General features: G+C 35.6%; 1 protein-coding gene across 1 annotated transcript; it reads left to right on the top strand.

Moving 5' to 3' along the window:
* The first annotated feature begins 1,423 nt into the window (after positions 1-1,423).
* Positions 1,424-18,486, top strand: LOC131986303 (calpain-5-like). Its single transcript, XM_059351186.1, has 13 exons — positions 1,424-1,604; positions 4,335-4,523; positions 5,244-5,375; positions 6,392-6,600; positions 7,693-7,885; positions 7,974-8,164; positions 9,805-9,882; positions 9,968-10,163; positions 10,247-10,369; positions 14,130-14,332; positions 16,487-16,608; positions 16,697-16,833; positions 17,566-18,486. Exons 2-13 carry the CDS (start codon positions 4,359-4,361, stop codon positions 17,746-17,748), a joined length of 1,932 nt encoding a protein of 643 aa, XP_059207169.1. The 5' UTR covers positions 1,424-1,604; positions 4,335-4,358; the 3' UTR covers positions 17,749-18,486.
* The last annotated feature ends 264 nt before the right edge of the window (positions 18,487-18,750 follow it).

Raw genomic sequence — 18,750 nt, 5'->3', positions numbered from 1 at the left:
AAACGACAGCTGTGTAGGTCGCCTGTACAAGCAGCTTATTAGGACCCATATTTCTGGAAGGCAGGTGTCGGAAATGAGGAGCAACAAAGTTCAAGTAGGGAGAAAGTCAAACAGCCAAAGGACTCTCACCAGAGACTGCTGTCCATGTCCTGGGAGCAACAACAAAATGTATCTGGTCAAGAAATAACCAAAAGAAATAAAAAGTGACATGAATGAAAGTTTCACTGTGAATAAGGGCATGATTGTTGCAAAAACAGACGGTTAAATTACAAAATGCAACTTAATTTAGCTCCAATTAAACAAATTAAACCTGGACACTTCGGGGCTCCATAATGAGGAGATTTGATATTAGGCTATATGGGTGAAATTTAACTTGACTTGAAGGACGTAATTAACTCACAATATGCTGAATTAATAGTTTAAATTCTGAAAAATATTTAGAATAGTGAAAATTGTGTACACAATTCATCCAAGAAATTGAAGTTTTGTGATGCTTACTGTTTGATTTGGTTTGTTTCTTCCCAACAATTCATAAAAACGAATGTCTTCTTATGGCATTTTCAGTCATATGCATTGTCACGAGGAAGAGACAGTTTGGCTGCCCTTTTATAATATAGACAGTATAATCTTTTATTTATCCAGTGTAATGATGTTGAGTGTCAAAGGGTTACAGTTACAGCACTGTCTTCTTTATGTCTCACAGTGTGTGACAGGATAGTTTATTTCCCATTTCTCAAACTTGCCTTTTCTCATGAACTTGTGATCATATCTGAGACTTTGCATGGGTCCTTTCTCATATCACTGCTAATCCAAATGATTCCCTTTAATTGTATACTTTTCTCCAGCGTCTTCGTCTTCCTGTCTACTTAGCTCCTGCACAGCTTTGCCCTATTACTGTTGGCTCCGTCCTCCTAACATTCTTCTCCAGCACCAAGTTTCAAAGCTGGAATTATCCAGACAAGATTTGTCTGTCTGAGGGAGTCAAAGTGCCTTTTGTGCTCCATAAGCTCAGACCTCTGAGGGGCTGCCAGTTTGTCTTATTACCACAGTTCTTTTAGAGCATGAGGATAGCACATGGCTGGGTTCGTTGAGATTGACCGACCTCCGGCTAGCTGGAGGATGTATTTATTTTTGATGAGGCCAAACAAAAGAGAACAAATATTTTCACAGAAATAGTGACAAAACAATAAGTGCATACAGTGAGACATTAAATGGCAGTTTTCTTTTGTTACTGTAAATGAACAGAGACCGAACGGGACAAGTTATAGCTCGTTTCACCTATGAGTTGTTGGGTGGTGGGAGTGAAGGTGTTCAGTTTCAGTCTCCCCTTCCCTCCCCTACGGTAGCTGTCAGCCTTTGCACAACACCTCCTGCTGCAGGGAGGTGCTCGTCAGACCAGTTTTCAGCCTGCGTTTGTGTACAAATTAATGTGTCCGGGGAAGCCCTGGGAGCCAGAATTCAAACTCAAGAAACTGGATTTGGTTGGGAGAAAGGAGTAACAGACTGTTGTTTAATGTTACAGACCTGATAGAAATGTTGGATTGATTTGAACATCATCTTTTAGGAGCTAAAGTGGATGTTGAATGTGTTTGAGCTCACCACAGGTGAGTGTTTCCTTTTACTTTTGATTTAGTACAAGCTGACTTGGTTTCTTTGTGTAAGTTTTAAAATCCTCGTATATTTTGCTTCACTATAGTTTCATTGTGTTAGCATAATGTTATTTATTGTGTTTTGTTTGACAAATTAGCACCATTTAAATCACAAGACATCTTCAGTTTCTTGCCTGTTCTTTCCTGCTAAATGACATGTGCAAACTTGTGCCAATGTTTTGAATTTCTCTGTGGCCATTTAATGATTCCCTAATAGCTTCTCTCAGGTATAAGTCATTACAAATGCTTCATCAAAACATTGCTCTTGATCTGAATCATTTTATTGCTGCAACGAGACTAAAAAGCTCGTCCCTAACAGCAGCACCGTGTACCGGCACGTATGATGACAAACGTCTGGAATGTGAGCTGCTGTCACCTTTACACATATTACAGAGATTAAAAACTGAAGACCAAAGCCTGTAAAAAGATATTGTCTAAAAATGAAACTTGTGAAACTGTGCTACGCTTATGGTCCACTAAAGAAGAGCAAATAACCGACCAAAAATAACCTGCCTGACCACATTAGCCAGGAACTCTCAAACAGATAACGCTCACACACACAACCCTGTCTAACCTCCGGTCCAGAGCCACTAAAGGATTTATATCTCACTCAAAACTATGTGGTAGCTGTGACATTTCAAGGTGTTTAGGCCCTTATGTGAAATGTCACGTTAAACAATAACACTGGAAGGTAATAAAATCCAAGTCTGAATAGAACAAACACAGTCTGGGTGTGGCTCTGACAATGCACCTGAATGACTTGTGCGGGGGAGGGCGACACAGACAGGTAAAGCACCTGGAAACTTTCTGACTGTAGTGCAGAAACGCATAAAACCTTCTGCTATCAAAGAGGTTCAATGGGCATTTCTTGTTTATTCTTCTCTTCACTTCCTTCTTCTTTCCAGCTGTTAATTCCACCTTATTCCTGATTTCTAGTTGGAGCGATTCGAGTTCCACATATTTTATTTCTCTCTGCCTGCAAGTTCTGGTTAGTCTGCTGCACTTTCTTTTTTTAATCTGCAGAGATCAGGGTTCCTGTGGTTGCTGGATATCCTTAAAACGCTTTAATTTTAATGTGGCGTTTTGAAAAGTGCTGGGTTTGTGCTTAAAACTGCTTGAAATTTAGACTATAGAGCTGCAACAATTACTTGACTCATCGGCCAACTGTTTTAATAATCTAGCATTAACAATATATTATTAGCAATATAATTAATTCATTTGAATACTGCTTTTTTATGTAAAGTGTCTTTGGGTAACTAGAAAAGCTGATACAAATGTAATGTATTCTAATAATAATAACAACAACAAAAACAACATACAATATGCTGTTATCAGCATATTATAATAATTATAATTATAATATGGAGATATCCTGCTTTTCTTATTATTATTAATAATAATAATAATAATAATAATAACATCTAAACTGAGTATCTTTGGGCTTTAGACTGACAAAACAAAGCATTTAAAGACATCTTAAACTATTTTCTGACATTTTATAGACCACTTGATCAATTGAGTTAATAATCAACAGATCAATCAATGATTACATTGATAACATTTTGAACAATTGAACTTTGTTGTGTTTTACTTTGTCACCCTTCGGTAGAATGCTGTCATAAAACATAATTTTGGTTGTTTATAGCACAATAATCTTTCATTTAAATTGACGAAGTGAAAAATTCAGTAAACCGTATATAAATATGTAATTTACCACAGCTGGGGTGCTGGAAAAGCCAAAAAAAAACACACCAAATTTAACTTTGGCTGATGCATCAGATTTTTCTTGATTATATTTTACTGATTCATTTTTGTAACAACGATTTAAATGAGCTGATTACTTGGAATTACGAACAAACTTCCTGTCATTCTCTTGCTGCTTCCAGTAAAATAAACTCTGCATCCTGTATTGCGCTTTTCTTGGCAAACATTCAAGTATTATCCAAAGAATATAAGCTTTATTTGGCACATCGTGTCCAAACGCAGCTCTGAGGGTTCAGCGTGAGGGGACAAAAAGATCAAGAGTTATAATATCATCAATCCCCAGAGATTACGGCTGTGTTGCTTCTCACTTCCTCTGTCATAAATACAGCTATTCTTTGTTTCTTTTCTTTTTTAGGCAAAATTCAGCTTTAAAAACATATTCTTCTTTACAATACTTGACAGTTTAGGTCAAAACTGAAGCACAATGTGCCGATCACACACACTGCGACAGCCTTTGTTGCCTGTTGTTGATGTGTGAAGGACGTGTAATTATTTCTTGTCAGTTTTGATGGATAAAAATAATAAAATTTAAAAGACATTTATGAATTCCCCTTTTGTCCATTAGACAATTGCAGCACTCCAGACTATCAAAAATAAGTTGCTTTAGTTAGATACCTTTAGAGAAGTTACTTTCCACATGTGGGCTGGCATTTACAGTATACACAGCCCAGTTTAATAGTGTTAATGACTTTAACATATATATACTGCTTGTTCATCATTGAATCCGTCCGGAGGAACTCTAGGGAACAGAACAATCTGTTATTCATCTGGGAATAAAGGAGTGCACAGTTTCATGAGGTGCGTGTCAGTAGGCTTTGCCTAAAAATGAGTCATAAGTTTGAGGGAAATCCTGCGCATATAAAGTAGGTTTAAACACTATATAGAGTCAGACAACGTCTGGTGTCTCTCATTGCTCTGCAGCTGTGAGGCTTTAGCATCTGGACCATGTTCTCCTCCGCCACCCCGTACAAGAACCAGCACTACTCTGAACTGAAGAAGGACTGCATCAATGACAAAAAGCTGTTTGAGGATCCAGAGTTCCCACCAACCAACTCATCGGTGTATTTTAAGAAACCGCCGCCTGGTTTTGTGGAGTGGAAACGACCAGGGGTGAGTGTGCTCCAACACAACCATCTATCATCAAGTTAATATACACTACCGGTCAAAAGTTTTAGAACACACCAACTTTTCCAGAATTTAATTGAAAATGATGCAGTTTAATGTCTCAGTGTACTCTGAAATGAATGCACATTTGCAACATTTAAAATTCTTTATTGAGCATGATAGTGTTTTGAAAGTAAAAAAAAGATTCAAAATCACATTTTATGTTGGACTGAAGGACTAAAAAAAGACACAAAATGACCAAAAAAAGACACCAAAAGACACAAAATGACCAAAAAAAATACAAAAAGACACAAAATGACTTACAAAGAAATGAAAATAATTCAAAAATGGACAAAATAGCCCAAGACTCCATAGAGTTAAGTTGTTAACCCATTTCTTGTTCCCTGAAAAAGGCCTACTTGTATAATTCTGAAATGTACATTATTTTTCAGTTTTTGTTAAGCTTACCTTTTTTTATTTACCTCTGGCAGTTCACCACTTACCTTTGTACCCTTTCAAGCTGTTCATTTGACTTGAACTGCTTGAATTTCAATAAAAAACTGGAAAAATTGGGGTGTTCTAAAACTTTTGACCGGGAGTGTATATATATATATAATTATTTTACATAATTGCATTGTATTGTCTTGTAAAAAATCACTGCACTACAAAGACACATGAACTGAGAAAAAGTGTGTAAAGTCCATCACGTTTACTTTTCTGTTGTAGGAGATCAGCAATGATCCCCATCTGTTTGTGGAGGGCATCAGCTCCCATGACCTGAACCAGGGAGTTGTGGGAAACTGTTGGTTTGTTGCTGCCTGCTCCTGTCTGGCTACCAAACCAAACCTCTGGAAAAGGGTGAGTTGATTCTGTTCTGAATGTGTGAGCGAAATGGCTTGCGTATTTAGTGTTGGTAACCAAATATTAATAAGGCTTATGCACTGTTTGTCTGATAACATAGCATTGAGGATATTGGTTAGGGGGTGAAAACATGTAACCACCTGTCAGCTCAGATTAAATCATGACAGCAACTATTCACCTGAAGGGCATGCATGATCAACAGCAAAATCTAATTCCTCAGCCAAAATTACCATTATACCTTTGCAGTTAAATTGTCTTTGTTAGTAGATGGTATTACCTGAACTACAATTTTTTCTAAAAAAAAATTCTACAATTTCTATAAATGTATACATAATGTATTAGAACATAATGTTATACCGGATATACATGAACAAAAATAGGGCAGTTCTACAATAATGGAAAAGGAGCTGGAGAACTTTAGTATCATATGTCAGTCGTGTTTACAAAATCTGACAGGGTTTTTCCACTCCTGAACATACAAAATGTAACCGACACAGCCAGTGTAAGTCTCTGGATGCGATCCAGTGTCACATATTTTGATCTTATCTATCAAAATGTTCTTTCTGGTTAAACGTTTGCAAATGCAGCATTTACTATCAGCAGCAAAACAGCAAAAAAATATTTTTTAAGCTTCAACAAGAAAGCCACAAATACAAAGTGATAAAAGCCAAAACTACTTCCAGCTGATGATTTAATTATTTTCTTGACATTTTGATTTTTGAAAAAGAAAAGTAACCTCCACATTTGACTGCAACAGGGAGTTTATGAAATTTTATTGCTCTCCATTGCACTCCAGATCACCCCAACTTTGCTCTAAATGCTGCATCATACACTCAATACTGTGCAATGAGCAAAGATATAATTAAATGGTTTTTCTTGTGTGTAAGTCTGCCAATGACATCACAATAGATACCATGTGTTATTCCACTTAGCGGTAAACTTTAACTGTTCCCAGTACTAAGTGAGTAATCACGCAGGGGCTTGTTGCTTTGTGTTTGTGTGTGTGTTTCCAGGTAATTCCTGACCACAAAGAGCAGGAGTGGGATCCCAAACACCCAGAAAGGTATGCTGGAATCTTCCATTTTCAGTTCTGGGTGTTTGGAGAGTGGCTGGATGTGGTGGTGGACGACCTGCTGCCCACAATCAACGGTGAGCTCATCTACTGTCACTCGAAAGACAACAACGAGTTCTGGAGCGCTCTGCTGGAGAAGGCCTACGCCAAGTCAGTAAAACCTTAAACAACACTGTCTTTTTTGCAGAAATATTTATCCGTCTGTCTATTTATTCTTACATTTATTTTATACAATTTACATGTATCTCATATTTTAATAACTGCATTCAAATGTATTTATATAAAAAATATATTATATCTTTTTTCATACGAAAATTAAAATATGAGTTTATTGTCATGTTCAGAACTACATTTTAATTCATGTTTAATTGAATTTAAGTTTAAATTATTTATTTTATATTTAAATTAAGATATGAGTTATGTGACTAATCATTAGTTTGCTATTATAAAAAAGATTACAACACATATAAATATAAGTAATATAAATAATTACTACTAAAAGTTCTACTACTTATAATAACTTATATGCAATGCATGATATAAGAAAACAATTATTGCTGTATTATTTTATATTTAAATTAAGATATGAGTTATGTTACTAATCATTAGTTTATTATAAAAAAGATTACAACAAATATAAATATAAGTAATATAAATAATTTCTACTAAAAGTTCTACTACTTATAATAACTTATATGCAATGCATGATATAAGAAAACAATTATTGCTGTATTATTTTATATTTAAATTAAGATATGAGTTATGTTACTAATCATTAGTTTGTTATTATAAAAAAGATTACAACAAATATAAATATAAGTAATATAAATAATTACTACTAAAAGTTCTACTACTTATGATAACTTATATGCAATGCATGATATAAGAAAACAATTATTGCTGTATTATTTTATATTTAAATTAAGATATGAGTTATGTTACAAATCATTAGTTTGTTATTATAAAAAAGATTACAACAAATATAAATATAAGTAATATAAATAATTTCTACTAAAAGGTCTACTACTTATAATAATATATTTGCAATACATGATATAAGAAAACAATCATTGCTGCTTTTTATATATTGTACAAAGATTTTAAGAATAAGTGTTTCATATTTTTGCAGACAAATTAGAATATATTGGAATATGTTAATATTTGCTATCTATATTTCATATTTCTGCAACACGTCTTATTTACGAAGTAAACTTGTGATTCCTCTGTGCGTTCTGTGTCCAGGCTCTCCGGCTGCTATGAGTCCCTGGAGGGGGGAAACACTGGGGACGCTGTGGTAGATTTCAGCGGTGCTGTGTCTGAAGCCATCAGCCTGGAGACGAAAGATTACTATAAGGATCCGAAACTACAAGAGCAGCTGTTTGAGGATCTGTTAAAGGTCTACGACCGTGGAGGAATTATAAGCTGCTCCATTAAGGTTTGTTCTCTTCCTGCATCGTGTTTGCTTCTTTGCTGCTACCGTATACTTCAGAGAAACTGAACAGTTGTTTTCATAATTTCATCAGGCACAGCCTCATGAATATGAAGCCAGGATGGCTAATGGGCTGGTGAAAGGCCACGCATACTCAGTAACTGCAGTGAAGAAAGTGCGCTTGGGTCACGGGCTGCTGGCCTACTTCAAGAATGAAACCATTCCTCTGATCCGCATGAGGAACCCCTGGGGCAAGACTGAGTGGAAAGGAGCCTGGAGTGACACGTGAGAATGGGTTAAAGTTCATTTCTTCTCCACTGTTTTAGCTCTGATAAGAGGTTAAATCATATTTTGTATTGTTACTCTGAATCTGCAAAGTAGCAAAGTTATTGTGTCTATATATTGGAGTACAAAGTGCAATATTTGTCTCTGATTAGAAGTAGAAGAAGTTTGTTGTGTATAGCACCTTTCACAGAAATAAAATTCACAAAGTGCTTGACAAAAACAAACAACAACAACATTAACGACAACAACAGAAGACCATAAAACATGCAAATAATACACAAAAGCAATGGCAACATACAAACAATAAAGCACTTACAATAAAATAATAATCAGAACGTATTACATGTATAATACATGTATACATACAGGGCCATATAAACAAGCAGCAGTAAAATGATTAGGTAGCAGCAAATGAAATACAGTTCAGTAGCTCAAAATTGCACCTCAGTATAATTTTACAATTTATTTTTGCAAAGCATCACCTCAGTGTATAAAAATGAACGTGACAGCTCCCCTACTAGCTGATGAGGCCACCTTGATCGCCCCCTAGAGGTGGGCTGCAGCATAGGTTATATATCCCGCCCGCCATACTATAAATTAGTAATATACACTCTGTCAATGTGCGACGATATGGCAGAACAATCAGGGACAAGCGAAATCATTTTATCGGATTTGTGAGAGATCCTGAAAGATGGTTAAATGTAAAACGACAGTGAAATGCGGTGGAAGTGAAAACTGAGAGACAGGACCAAACAAACAATGGCGTCCGGTTGCGTAGCAGGTACAGCACATAAGTATCCTATTCATTTATTTATTATTTAGCAGACTTTTATTTCTGTCCTAACACAACTCAATCATTTCTGACCACCACTCCTGGCTTCAACCAAGGCTAAAGCTACATAGTGGCTACTTAGCACCTACGCTGTCTATAGTTAGCACACAGATTAACTCCATTAACGGTTTGAACGTTGCTAATGGTAACGTTAACCGTTAGTAAGGGTAGTTAGGTGACACTTACCCTTCTGGAGACACAAACATTATTTAGCTGGTGGTTTCCAAAGCACAAATCCAGATTTCGTCCATTTCTACACTCCTCTTGACTTTTGTAGACTTTTAAAGACTCTTCGGAGTAGAATGAGGTTAAGTTGAACAGGTAATTTGTAGATGTGTGATTACCGCAGGTGTGCAACGTTTCCTTTTAACTGCCAATATGGCGGCCTAATGATTTAAACTAGTTCCTTGACACCGTGTTCCCAAATAACATACCAAAAAAAATAGCTCCACCTAGCCTACTTTATTATTCTGAAATGAGCCATTCAGCATTTTTACACTGTAGTATAAGGTCTACTGCTACCCCCGTCTTTTTTTTTTTTTTTTTTTTTAGATAAAGAAAAATATCTGAATTCTTCTTCCAACACTGGTTATTTGGCATAATAGTATGTGTGGGACATATTAAATATGTGAAGGAATCACTCTTCACTTCTGTTGTGTATTCTTATTGAATGTATCCTCTTTAACCAAGCTACAGGGTACATTTTTGTCAAGAAGCCTAATAAAACGTTTATAGGCTTTAAATGATTCTAACTTTACTAAACTAGTGCAAACTAGTGTATTTACCATTTGTTTTTGCTGTTTTTCAGCTCTGAGGAGTGGTCAAAGGTTGGTGATACAGAGAGGGGTACCCTGGGCATCGTAGTAGAGGATGATGGGGAGTTTTGGTAAGTGATTTAAGTTCCTCCAATCACAGCAGTCTGCATGTGGAGTTTATCTCATTCAAAATGCACTTTCTCTTTACATCCACAGGATGTCATTTTCAGACTGGTGCAAGTTCTTCACGGATGTAGATGTCTGCCGTCTTATCAACACCTCTGTGATCAGCGTCCATAAGACGTGGCATGAAGTTGTGCACTTTGGGAGCTGGACCAAAAATGCAGAGCCACTGTTAAACCGATGCGGGGGCTGTGCTAACCACAAGTTGACATTCCTGCAGAACCCACAGGTAGGCTGGATGGACTTCTCACATCATCTGTGTTTATGCACAAATATACATTTATATTCACTCCTTTTCAACTTATTTTACAGTTCCTGTTTGATGTTACAAAGGAAGCTGATGAGGTCCTAATCTCCCTGCAACAGAAAGACATGAAGATCCACAGAAAATATGGTCAAGGAGAAAATCTAACTATGGGCTTTGGTGTCTTTAGGGTAACACTCCTACCATACTTCCATCACACTTTGCAGATTGAATGTTGATATCTGATCTGTTACTGTGATAACTGTGGTAAAAGATATGATGAACCACAGATAGGTCAAAGGTTTATTTGGGTGTTTAAGTGTTATTTCATCACATTTTGGCTTTGGCTTCATATGACTTTTTGACTCTTTTGTTTGGCAAACTGTCAATAGTTGTGTGTTTTTAATAACAGTCAAAGATTTGAAGGATTTGTGACCAGAGATGAGTTCATTTCAGAGGAAATGGTGTTCATGTGGAATGCAGACGTTAGTCAAAGGTCACTTTATATTCGGGGAAAACAAGGTCATTTCATCACGTTTTTGGCTTTCAATTTTGGCTTCGTTTCACATCTCTACTCATTTGTTGAGCAAACAGTGAACAGTTGTTGGAGGATTTTAATGACAGGCAGACATTACTTGATACTCTCGGTTTATCAGAACCAAAACAGACCATTTCAACAAGACGCTAAATCAAACATGATTAACCACAACTAATGCACATACTTTAGTTGATAGTTTGAATCTTAAAAACAGAGTGGAACCAAACACTTTTAGTGACTTAGGTGCAAAGAGTTCAATCCCCTCTATGTAAGTGCATTGCTTCTTCAACCATTACTGAAATCTCATGCATTATGGGCATTTTTGGTGGCTGGTGTAGAAAAGAGGAGAATGTTACATTATTATATGCTATACAACCACAACCTCACAAAAAAGCTGGTAAAAGTACTTTATATGTGGAGTTGCATAATAGAAATAATTACGTCTAGAACTGCAGCATTTACAGAGACAAATAAAACTCAGTAAAGTGTTTCAGTAGAGGTCTTAACTGAGTATTAAACCGCAAAACAAAAGCAGTATTATCCCGCGCTGTTAAACCAGCCAAACTGGATTTTATCTACTTGCTGGGATTAGATTGTCACATTCAAATGAGGCCATGTAACCTTACGCGGCAAAACTGACATCACATTACCCGTAACGTGATTTACTTGTCAGAGATCTGGCTAAGTTCAAACACACACCATACACTCTTATCACCCTGACAGAAGAGCTGCCAAAGCCTCAGGTTCTGGACAGCAATACGTGCTGGTGCCACAAGCAGCATGTGACTTAAAAAAAAATAAGCATCACAAACTGCTGTGAGCCTGAACCTGGATTTAACCTTTGTCATCTATGGTATTCACACAAGTGATGTATCATCCTCCTTGATTTGACGGACTCCAGACAGTGTCAACATGCTCTATTTCAGAAGAAGAGAAGGACTTGTTAACCGGAAGCAGTGGTGGAAAAAGTATTCAGATCCCTTACTTCAGTAAAAGTACTAATACTACACTGTGAAATTACTCCACTACAAGTAAAAGTCCTGCATCCAAAACTTACTGAAGTAAAAGTAGAAAAGTATCAGCATCAAAATCTACTTAAAATATGAAAAGTAAAAGTACTCGAGTTATGCAGAATGGACCCACTATGATTGTTTTATATATTCTAAATATATTATTACATTATTTGTATTGATGATTTAATGTATGCAGTGTTTTAATTTTAAAGATAGGGCTCATTTAATTACTTAATATACTGTTAAAGATTTAATTAAAAAAAACGTCTAATTACTTTACATTGATCATATATATTATGTTAAATCTCGACCTGAAAAGTAACTAAAGCTGGCAGCTAAATCCTAGAAAAAAAGTACAATATTTGCCTAAAAATGTAGTGGAGTAGAAGTAAAAAGTTACATAAAATGGAGTAAAGTAAAGTACAAGTACCTCAAAATTGTACTTAAGTACAGTACTTGAGTAAATGTACTTAGTTACATTACACCACTGACCGGAAGTTTATCTAATTAGCAGTTAGATAAAAATATGTATTAATAGACATCTGTGGGCATCCCAGTAACTTGGTGGAAGCCTGGAGGAGGACTATGATTATTAACCTATGGCTGGCTTTTAACTGTTAACTGTTCTTTCAGTGAGACTAATATAATACACACTTGTGTTAAATTTAAGTTTTATTCATTATTCTACCACCAGGAGGCAGAAGAATCTGTGTAAGCAGCAGACAGTAAATCCTAGTTTAAACCCTTAGAATTAAGACCTGTACGATATTAGATTGACTTTATTGTCCAGCTCAATGGGAATTGATCAGTTTTGTTGTGATATCTAATTTTCTACAAGAAACAATTCATGTTTAAAAACCTGAATAAGGTGCTTAAAATCTATTTTCTTTTTTTTTTTAACTCTGGCAAGAAATGCCTGTATGCAGCAAATTCAGATATATTCAGGTACCGTGACAACTTAGGTATCAAAGACATACAGTCATGGAAAAAATGATAAGACAACCCTTGTTTTCTTGAATCTCATGTTCATTTTAATGTCTGGTACAACTAAAGGTACATTTGTTTGGGCAAATATAGTGATAACAACAATAATAGCTCATAAGAGTTTAATTTAAGATCTGATATCTAGACATTTTCCATGGTTTTCTTGATAATAACCAAAATCATTATCAGGAAAACCATGGAAAATGTCTAGACTTCAGCTCTTAAATCAAACTCTTATGGTATAATATTTTTTTCCATGACTGTATATAGGAAGATACTCTGTTAAGAAAAAAGAAAAGCAAAGGATAAAGAGAACAAAACCTAATAACAATAACAATAGTATACAATAAAAAAAACAAAAAAACAATACAGTAAGATAAATAAAAGAAATACATGTAAATAATGTATATCATATTTAGGAGAAACTCCTTGTTTGATGACTGACAGATACTATTATACTCAGATCAGACTGTACTCATGCTTCTCATTTAACTTAATTTCCTCCTCTACATATTTGAGAAATGGTCGCCAGATCCTGGAGAAATTTCCAAATGTACCTCGCAGTGTGTGTTTAATTTTTCAGGGTTTCTGTTGGAATGCTCCACTTTGCACATTCAGCTTTCTCAAACCCAGGATAAGATGTTTATAAGTGCAAACTCAACCAGGATACAGGACTAAAACAGATCATAACCAGGGTACTGCACTGCAAAAAAGCCAACTTGTATTTTTTGGCCTAAAACAGTGATTTAAGTTGGTAAAACTTGGAAATATAAATTATTGACATTTAGGGCAATAATGTAAGTTAGCACAACAAAGGAAGTCAGTTGTCTGCTCAGAAACAAGTTTGTGAGTTGTTGTTACTTATATCTTTAAGTTGGGGTTCAAAACAAGGGACAATAGTTCTGATAACTCTTATTTCTTTGTTGTGAAATGCGGGAAAGCGGTGAAATTCGGTCATTAGCGAAAGCTAGCGGCTAACTGATGCTAGCGGCACTGCTTGTTACAGCTACAAGAGTAGCCATTAGCGTATCAATGCTAACTCAAAATTGTGGTCGCAACATTAGCTGACATTTCATAGCGGCGTTACAATCGTGCCAATTCAGCACATTGCAGAAGTAAGGATTAAAAGTTACTACAATGTTAAATTATAAGTGAGTACAATTTACAGTTGAGTTGACAAAAATCTGAATTCAGAGTTGAGCAAACTCAAAAACAAAACTTAAAATATTTAGTTTAATCGTCCAACTTGAAATTTTATCGAAGTTTGTTGCCTTGAAATTTTGAGTTCACCCAACTTTTCTTTTTTTTTGCAGTGTGGTGCACATGTAAATGCAAAGTATGTTACAGTAATTGTTAAAATAACTTGCCAAGTGTTATACAAATTAATAAAGAGAGTGTTTTGTTCTCTTTTTCCAGGTGGAACTGAACAGGAAGTATCGGATGCACGACATCCTGACCCAACAGAGCGTGGAGACGTCCACCTACATTAACGCTCGGACCGTGTTCATGAGATGCACGCTCCCACAGGGCCGCTACATCATCATACCCTCCACCTTCAAGCCCTACACGCTGGGGGAATTCATGATCCGAGTTTTCACTGATGTGGACTCGGGCTGCAGGTACGACAGACAGTTGTAAATCAGCAGCATGGCTGGGTTTGATGTTGTCAGACAGAAATGTAATGTTCTCATTAGGGGTGTGCCATATCGTATTGTTCACGATAATATCGGGGTTTTTTTTATGGTTAAAGATTTATCATATATCATGATATTGGCAACGTTCCTACTTCTTGATGTAGTGGTTAAAGTTGTTTTCATCATAAAAAGCTACTATTACTCCCTCTCGCTAAACACATGCAGCTTTCAAAATAAGAGCACAGTGTGTTAACAGAATCCACCACATAATTTACAAGAAGACTGTCAAAATAAGATGCCTTAAATAAAATATACAAGAACCTTTATTCTCCTTTACAAAATGTCATTAAAATATGCCCCCAGAACCCCTAAATGATTATTTTCATTATTGCTGATACTCAAGAGTCAAGAGTAAAACATTTTTAATTGGCAACTGTTGAGATTTGCACTTCAAACTACATGTTAGATTTTTATTTATTTATACAGACTAAAAAAAAATCATATTTTCTATATCTTTTTAAGTATTTCCTAATATCGTCAAGAATATCGCCATCGCAAAAATAGCCTGCAATATCGTGATAATCTTTTAGGGCCATATCGCCCAGCCCTAGTTCTCATATCTTACAATCATCAGGAAAACAAGTGAGAACACAGCTGTTCTCTGACTGTTCATTTCAGACACTAATGGATGGATTACAGCCAAGGAAAGCGCTTAAATTACTGCTTTGGAAAATGGAGACTATAAAATTATGTTCATGTTAAATCACTTACAAAGTAACATCCCACTGCTGCTGCTTTTCTTGGCTGAAGATTGTGTGTTTTGCCAGATTTGATTTCTGACGTCCATTCATTGGCAGACCTGAACACAGAATAGGTCATCCAAGCTGGCCAGTCCAACTGGTGTTGTGTCTGTAAAACATGAGCATAATGTCACTTCCCATGTCTTACAGTTTGATGATAGCAAGATGTAGGTCAGAGCAGCAGATGTAGAAACTCTGGGCCCTGGGCACAGACTTTATCACCGTTTAGCCTCTTTTGTGTCACTTTGTGGTCATTTTCTGTCTCTGTAGCTATTTTGTAGTCTTGCTGTAGTTGCTTAGTGTCTCTCTGTAGTGTCTTTGTGGTCTCATTGTGTCTCTTTGCAGCTATTTTGCATCTCTTTCTAGTAATTCTGGTCTGTTTGTAGTCTTATTGCGTCTCTGTATTTTTTTCTCTGCCTTTCTGTATTTGTTTTGGTCTTATTTTGGTTATTTTTTTAAAATCTTTTTTACTTTTTTGTAGCTGTTTTGCATGTCTTTGTAGCTGTTTGGGTCTCTTTGTGGTCTTTTTGTGTCTCCTTGTAGTGTTTTGTGTTTCTCTGTGGTCCTTTTTATTCCCATCCTGGTTGGTACATGTCTCTTTGAGTGACATGTTAAATGTGAAGGCCAGGGGGGCCCTGACACTTAGGACCCTTGGACCTGTGTCTCATTTAGGTCTGTTTAGATAGATAGATAGATAGATAGATAGACAGACAGACAGACAGACAGATAGATAGATAGATTACTTCATTCATCCCCGAAGGGAAATTCGGTTGTCACAGCAGTCGGGTATTCAAGTACAATAAAATACAATACAATAAAATACTGAGGTAGCATAAATAAAAACAACAATAGAAAAAAACACAGAATAGAAAAAGAACAAGGACACTTAAGAAGTTAAAAAGAAGAACATCAGTTGGTAGGATGGTTGACAAGATGATGGTGATAATTAAACTGGTGACATGATGGCAACAATGCTATAGTGACTAGACGGTATATAATAATAATAATAATAGTACAGTATATAATATATATAATATAATATGTAATAATAGATAATAATATAAAAATAAAATGAAAAATATAAATAAAGTAATAATAAGTAAAATAATATGATATATAATAATAATAATAGTAATAATAATAATAATAATAATAATAAATAAATAAGGCCGGTATAATAATAATAGTAGTATATTACAGTATATAGTAATAATAGTAATGGCAGCAACAGTATATATAATAATAATAACAGTAATAATATTAATAGCATAGCAAAGTGTCATGCGTAGATTTAGATTTATTTTTTAATCACTCCTTAAATTCTCCTATGCTCTCACAGGGAGTTAAACGAGGATAAGCCAAAGGTAAAATGCTGGAGTTCGTTCCTTGGATACCCACAAGCTGTGAGTCACGTTTACGTCCACGGAGCTGAGGACCTGCAGAACCAGGACAGTAATGGAGGTGAGAGGGCTTTTACCACACATCTACTAATCAGTGTGATCAGCCTGTAGTCCTGCACTATAATGGATCTTTACATGTTTTCATGCAGGTGCAGACCCGTATGTGATGATTTACTGTGAGGGCCGATCAGTACGATCCACCATCAGGAAGGACACCCTGACACCAGAGTTTACAACCAGCGCCATTTTCTACAGGAAGAAGCCCAGAAAGCCCATAACTGTGCAGGTAAGATGGTATCCGTCTGGTCCTGACAACTGTAATTAATCTCAGACTGTGGGTCAGTAGCCCGTAGAAACCACAAATCTCCAAAACCTTTTCAAAAACACCTTCTTTTAAAGCTCAAAGACCAGTTTTTCAATCATCCATTGTGTTTTAAAAAGGGTTTAGAAGCATAGGAGGAAGACATTATTGGGTAAAAAAATAAAAATAAAATAAAATTCAGAAGTGCATTTCTGTCAAGGAACTTGTTTTCTCCATGTAAAAACAAAACCTTCATACAAAAAAGAGGACTTTCTATAACCAAAAACAAAATCCAATCCAATCCAATCCCCCTTTATTTATATAGCACATTTAAACAACACAAATGTCTCCAAAGTGCTGGTCATAAAATCAACAATAAAACAAACAATTCCATATACCAATCAGCAATAAATAATAAGTGTATCGATCTAAAATTATGCCATAAATAAAACAATACAATCAAACAGATAAACATTGTAAAATAAAAATAAAAATAATAATAATAATAATAAAATAAAATAAAATAAAATAAAATAAAATAAAAGACATAGTTAAAAGTAGTAAAATAAAAGACCATAAAAGACCATTCAGACACATAGAGGAGCCCTGAATCAAGCTTTTGTCACAGGTGATTGAAACTTTTGAACATTAGGGTATGTTCAGCGGTCACAATAACAAATAAAAATAATAATTGCATCACTTGACTCTGTTCCTCAGGTGTGGAACAGCAACGCAGTGAAGGACGAGTTCATGGGCCAGGTGGTGTTGTCCGGGTCCCCCAAGGACACCTCGGACCCTCAGAGGCTTCAGCTGAGGAAGAGAGGGCGGCAGATGGCCGACGAGATGCCCGGCACCATCAGTCTGAGGGTCGTCACGGCTACTCAGCTGACCGCCATTTAACCTCGTTACTGACACGAGAGAGCGATTAATGCTTCTGTGAAAAACAATAGGGCGAACATCTTACTCGTAACATCATCAAAGCACCAGTTATGGTTCAATTTTACATTATTATTTGCACGTTGGTGAATTGTTTGCAAAGTTGAGAGGTGAGCAGGGCACTAGTGGACCAGCTGAATGTCAGTTCCTGTCATTTAAAAAAAAAATTAAATGATCTTTATTACTTTTTACATAATGTCTGTGTAAATTATAAAATATTTTTATATTGGTGTTTTGAAATATATCATTCCTCTTATATGTTGCACTCTAGATACTGTGAGTGATATGGCAGTCATTTGTCATTCAAGTCTTAACATTCATTCATACATATTTTTTTTGTTCTTTCTATATTGCAGTCACCTGTTTGCAGAAAAAACCTTACAGTACACCACACATAATTAATGTATCATGTATTCCTTAAATGCATCTTTTGCTCTTTTCTTCCATCAGTTCATAGTATCATGTGTTGGTGTCATGATTATTAAAATGTTCTTCAGAGAGCACAGTTTGAGTCACTGTGTCTTATTGAAAAATGTTTTGAATTTAACCTGATTGAGCCATCGCTACCATTTGGTTCAGGCCTCTTATGTGGCTGTTATAACTGAATAGAATAATATACCTAACCCTAACCATTGACAGTAAAAAAAAAGTCTTAAAAAGGTCATGTCATTTTCAAAAACAAGCGCTACCAAATACTATATTTTTATTTTTATGGTTAAGGTGGTGAAACAAAGCCAATGTAGTTAAAATGTATTATTTTTTACGAAATAAGAATAAAACTTGTGATCAATGATCATCATGTTGATCTGGTTATTCATCTATATTTGTCTCTTTTTATAATGGAATAACATTTAATGTTATTCCATTATATTTATATAATCACACATATAATTTTTTTAACTGTCTAAAAACATGCTTGACCAAAAGAATGTTGTAATTTGAGTTGTCCTTTGATGATAAAGCCAG

This window comes from Centropristis striata, chromosome 15 (assembly GCF_030273125.1).
Source record: "Centropristis striata isolate RG_2023a ecotype Rhode Island chromosome 15, C.striata_1.0, whole genome shotgun sequence".
Classification (NCBI taxonomy): Eukaryota; Metazoa; Chordata; class Actinopteri; order Perciformes; family Serranidae; genus Centropristis; species Centropristis striata.
Note: the sequence above shows the minus strand (reverse complement) of the source record. Positions and strands in the feature narration are given on the sequence as shown.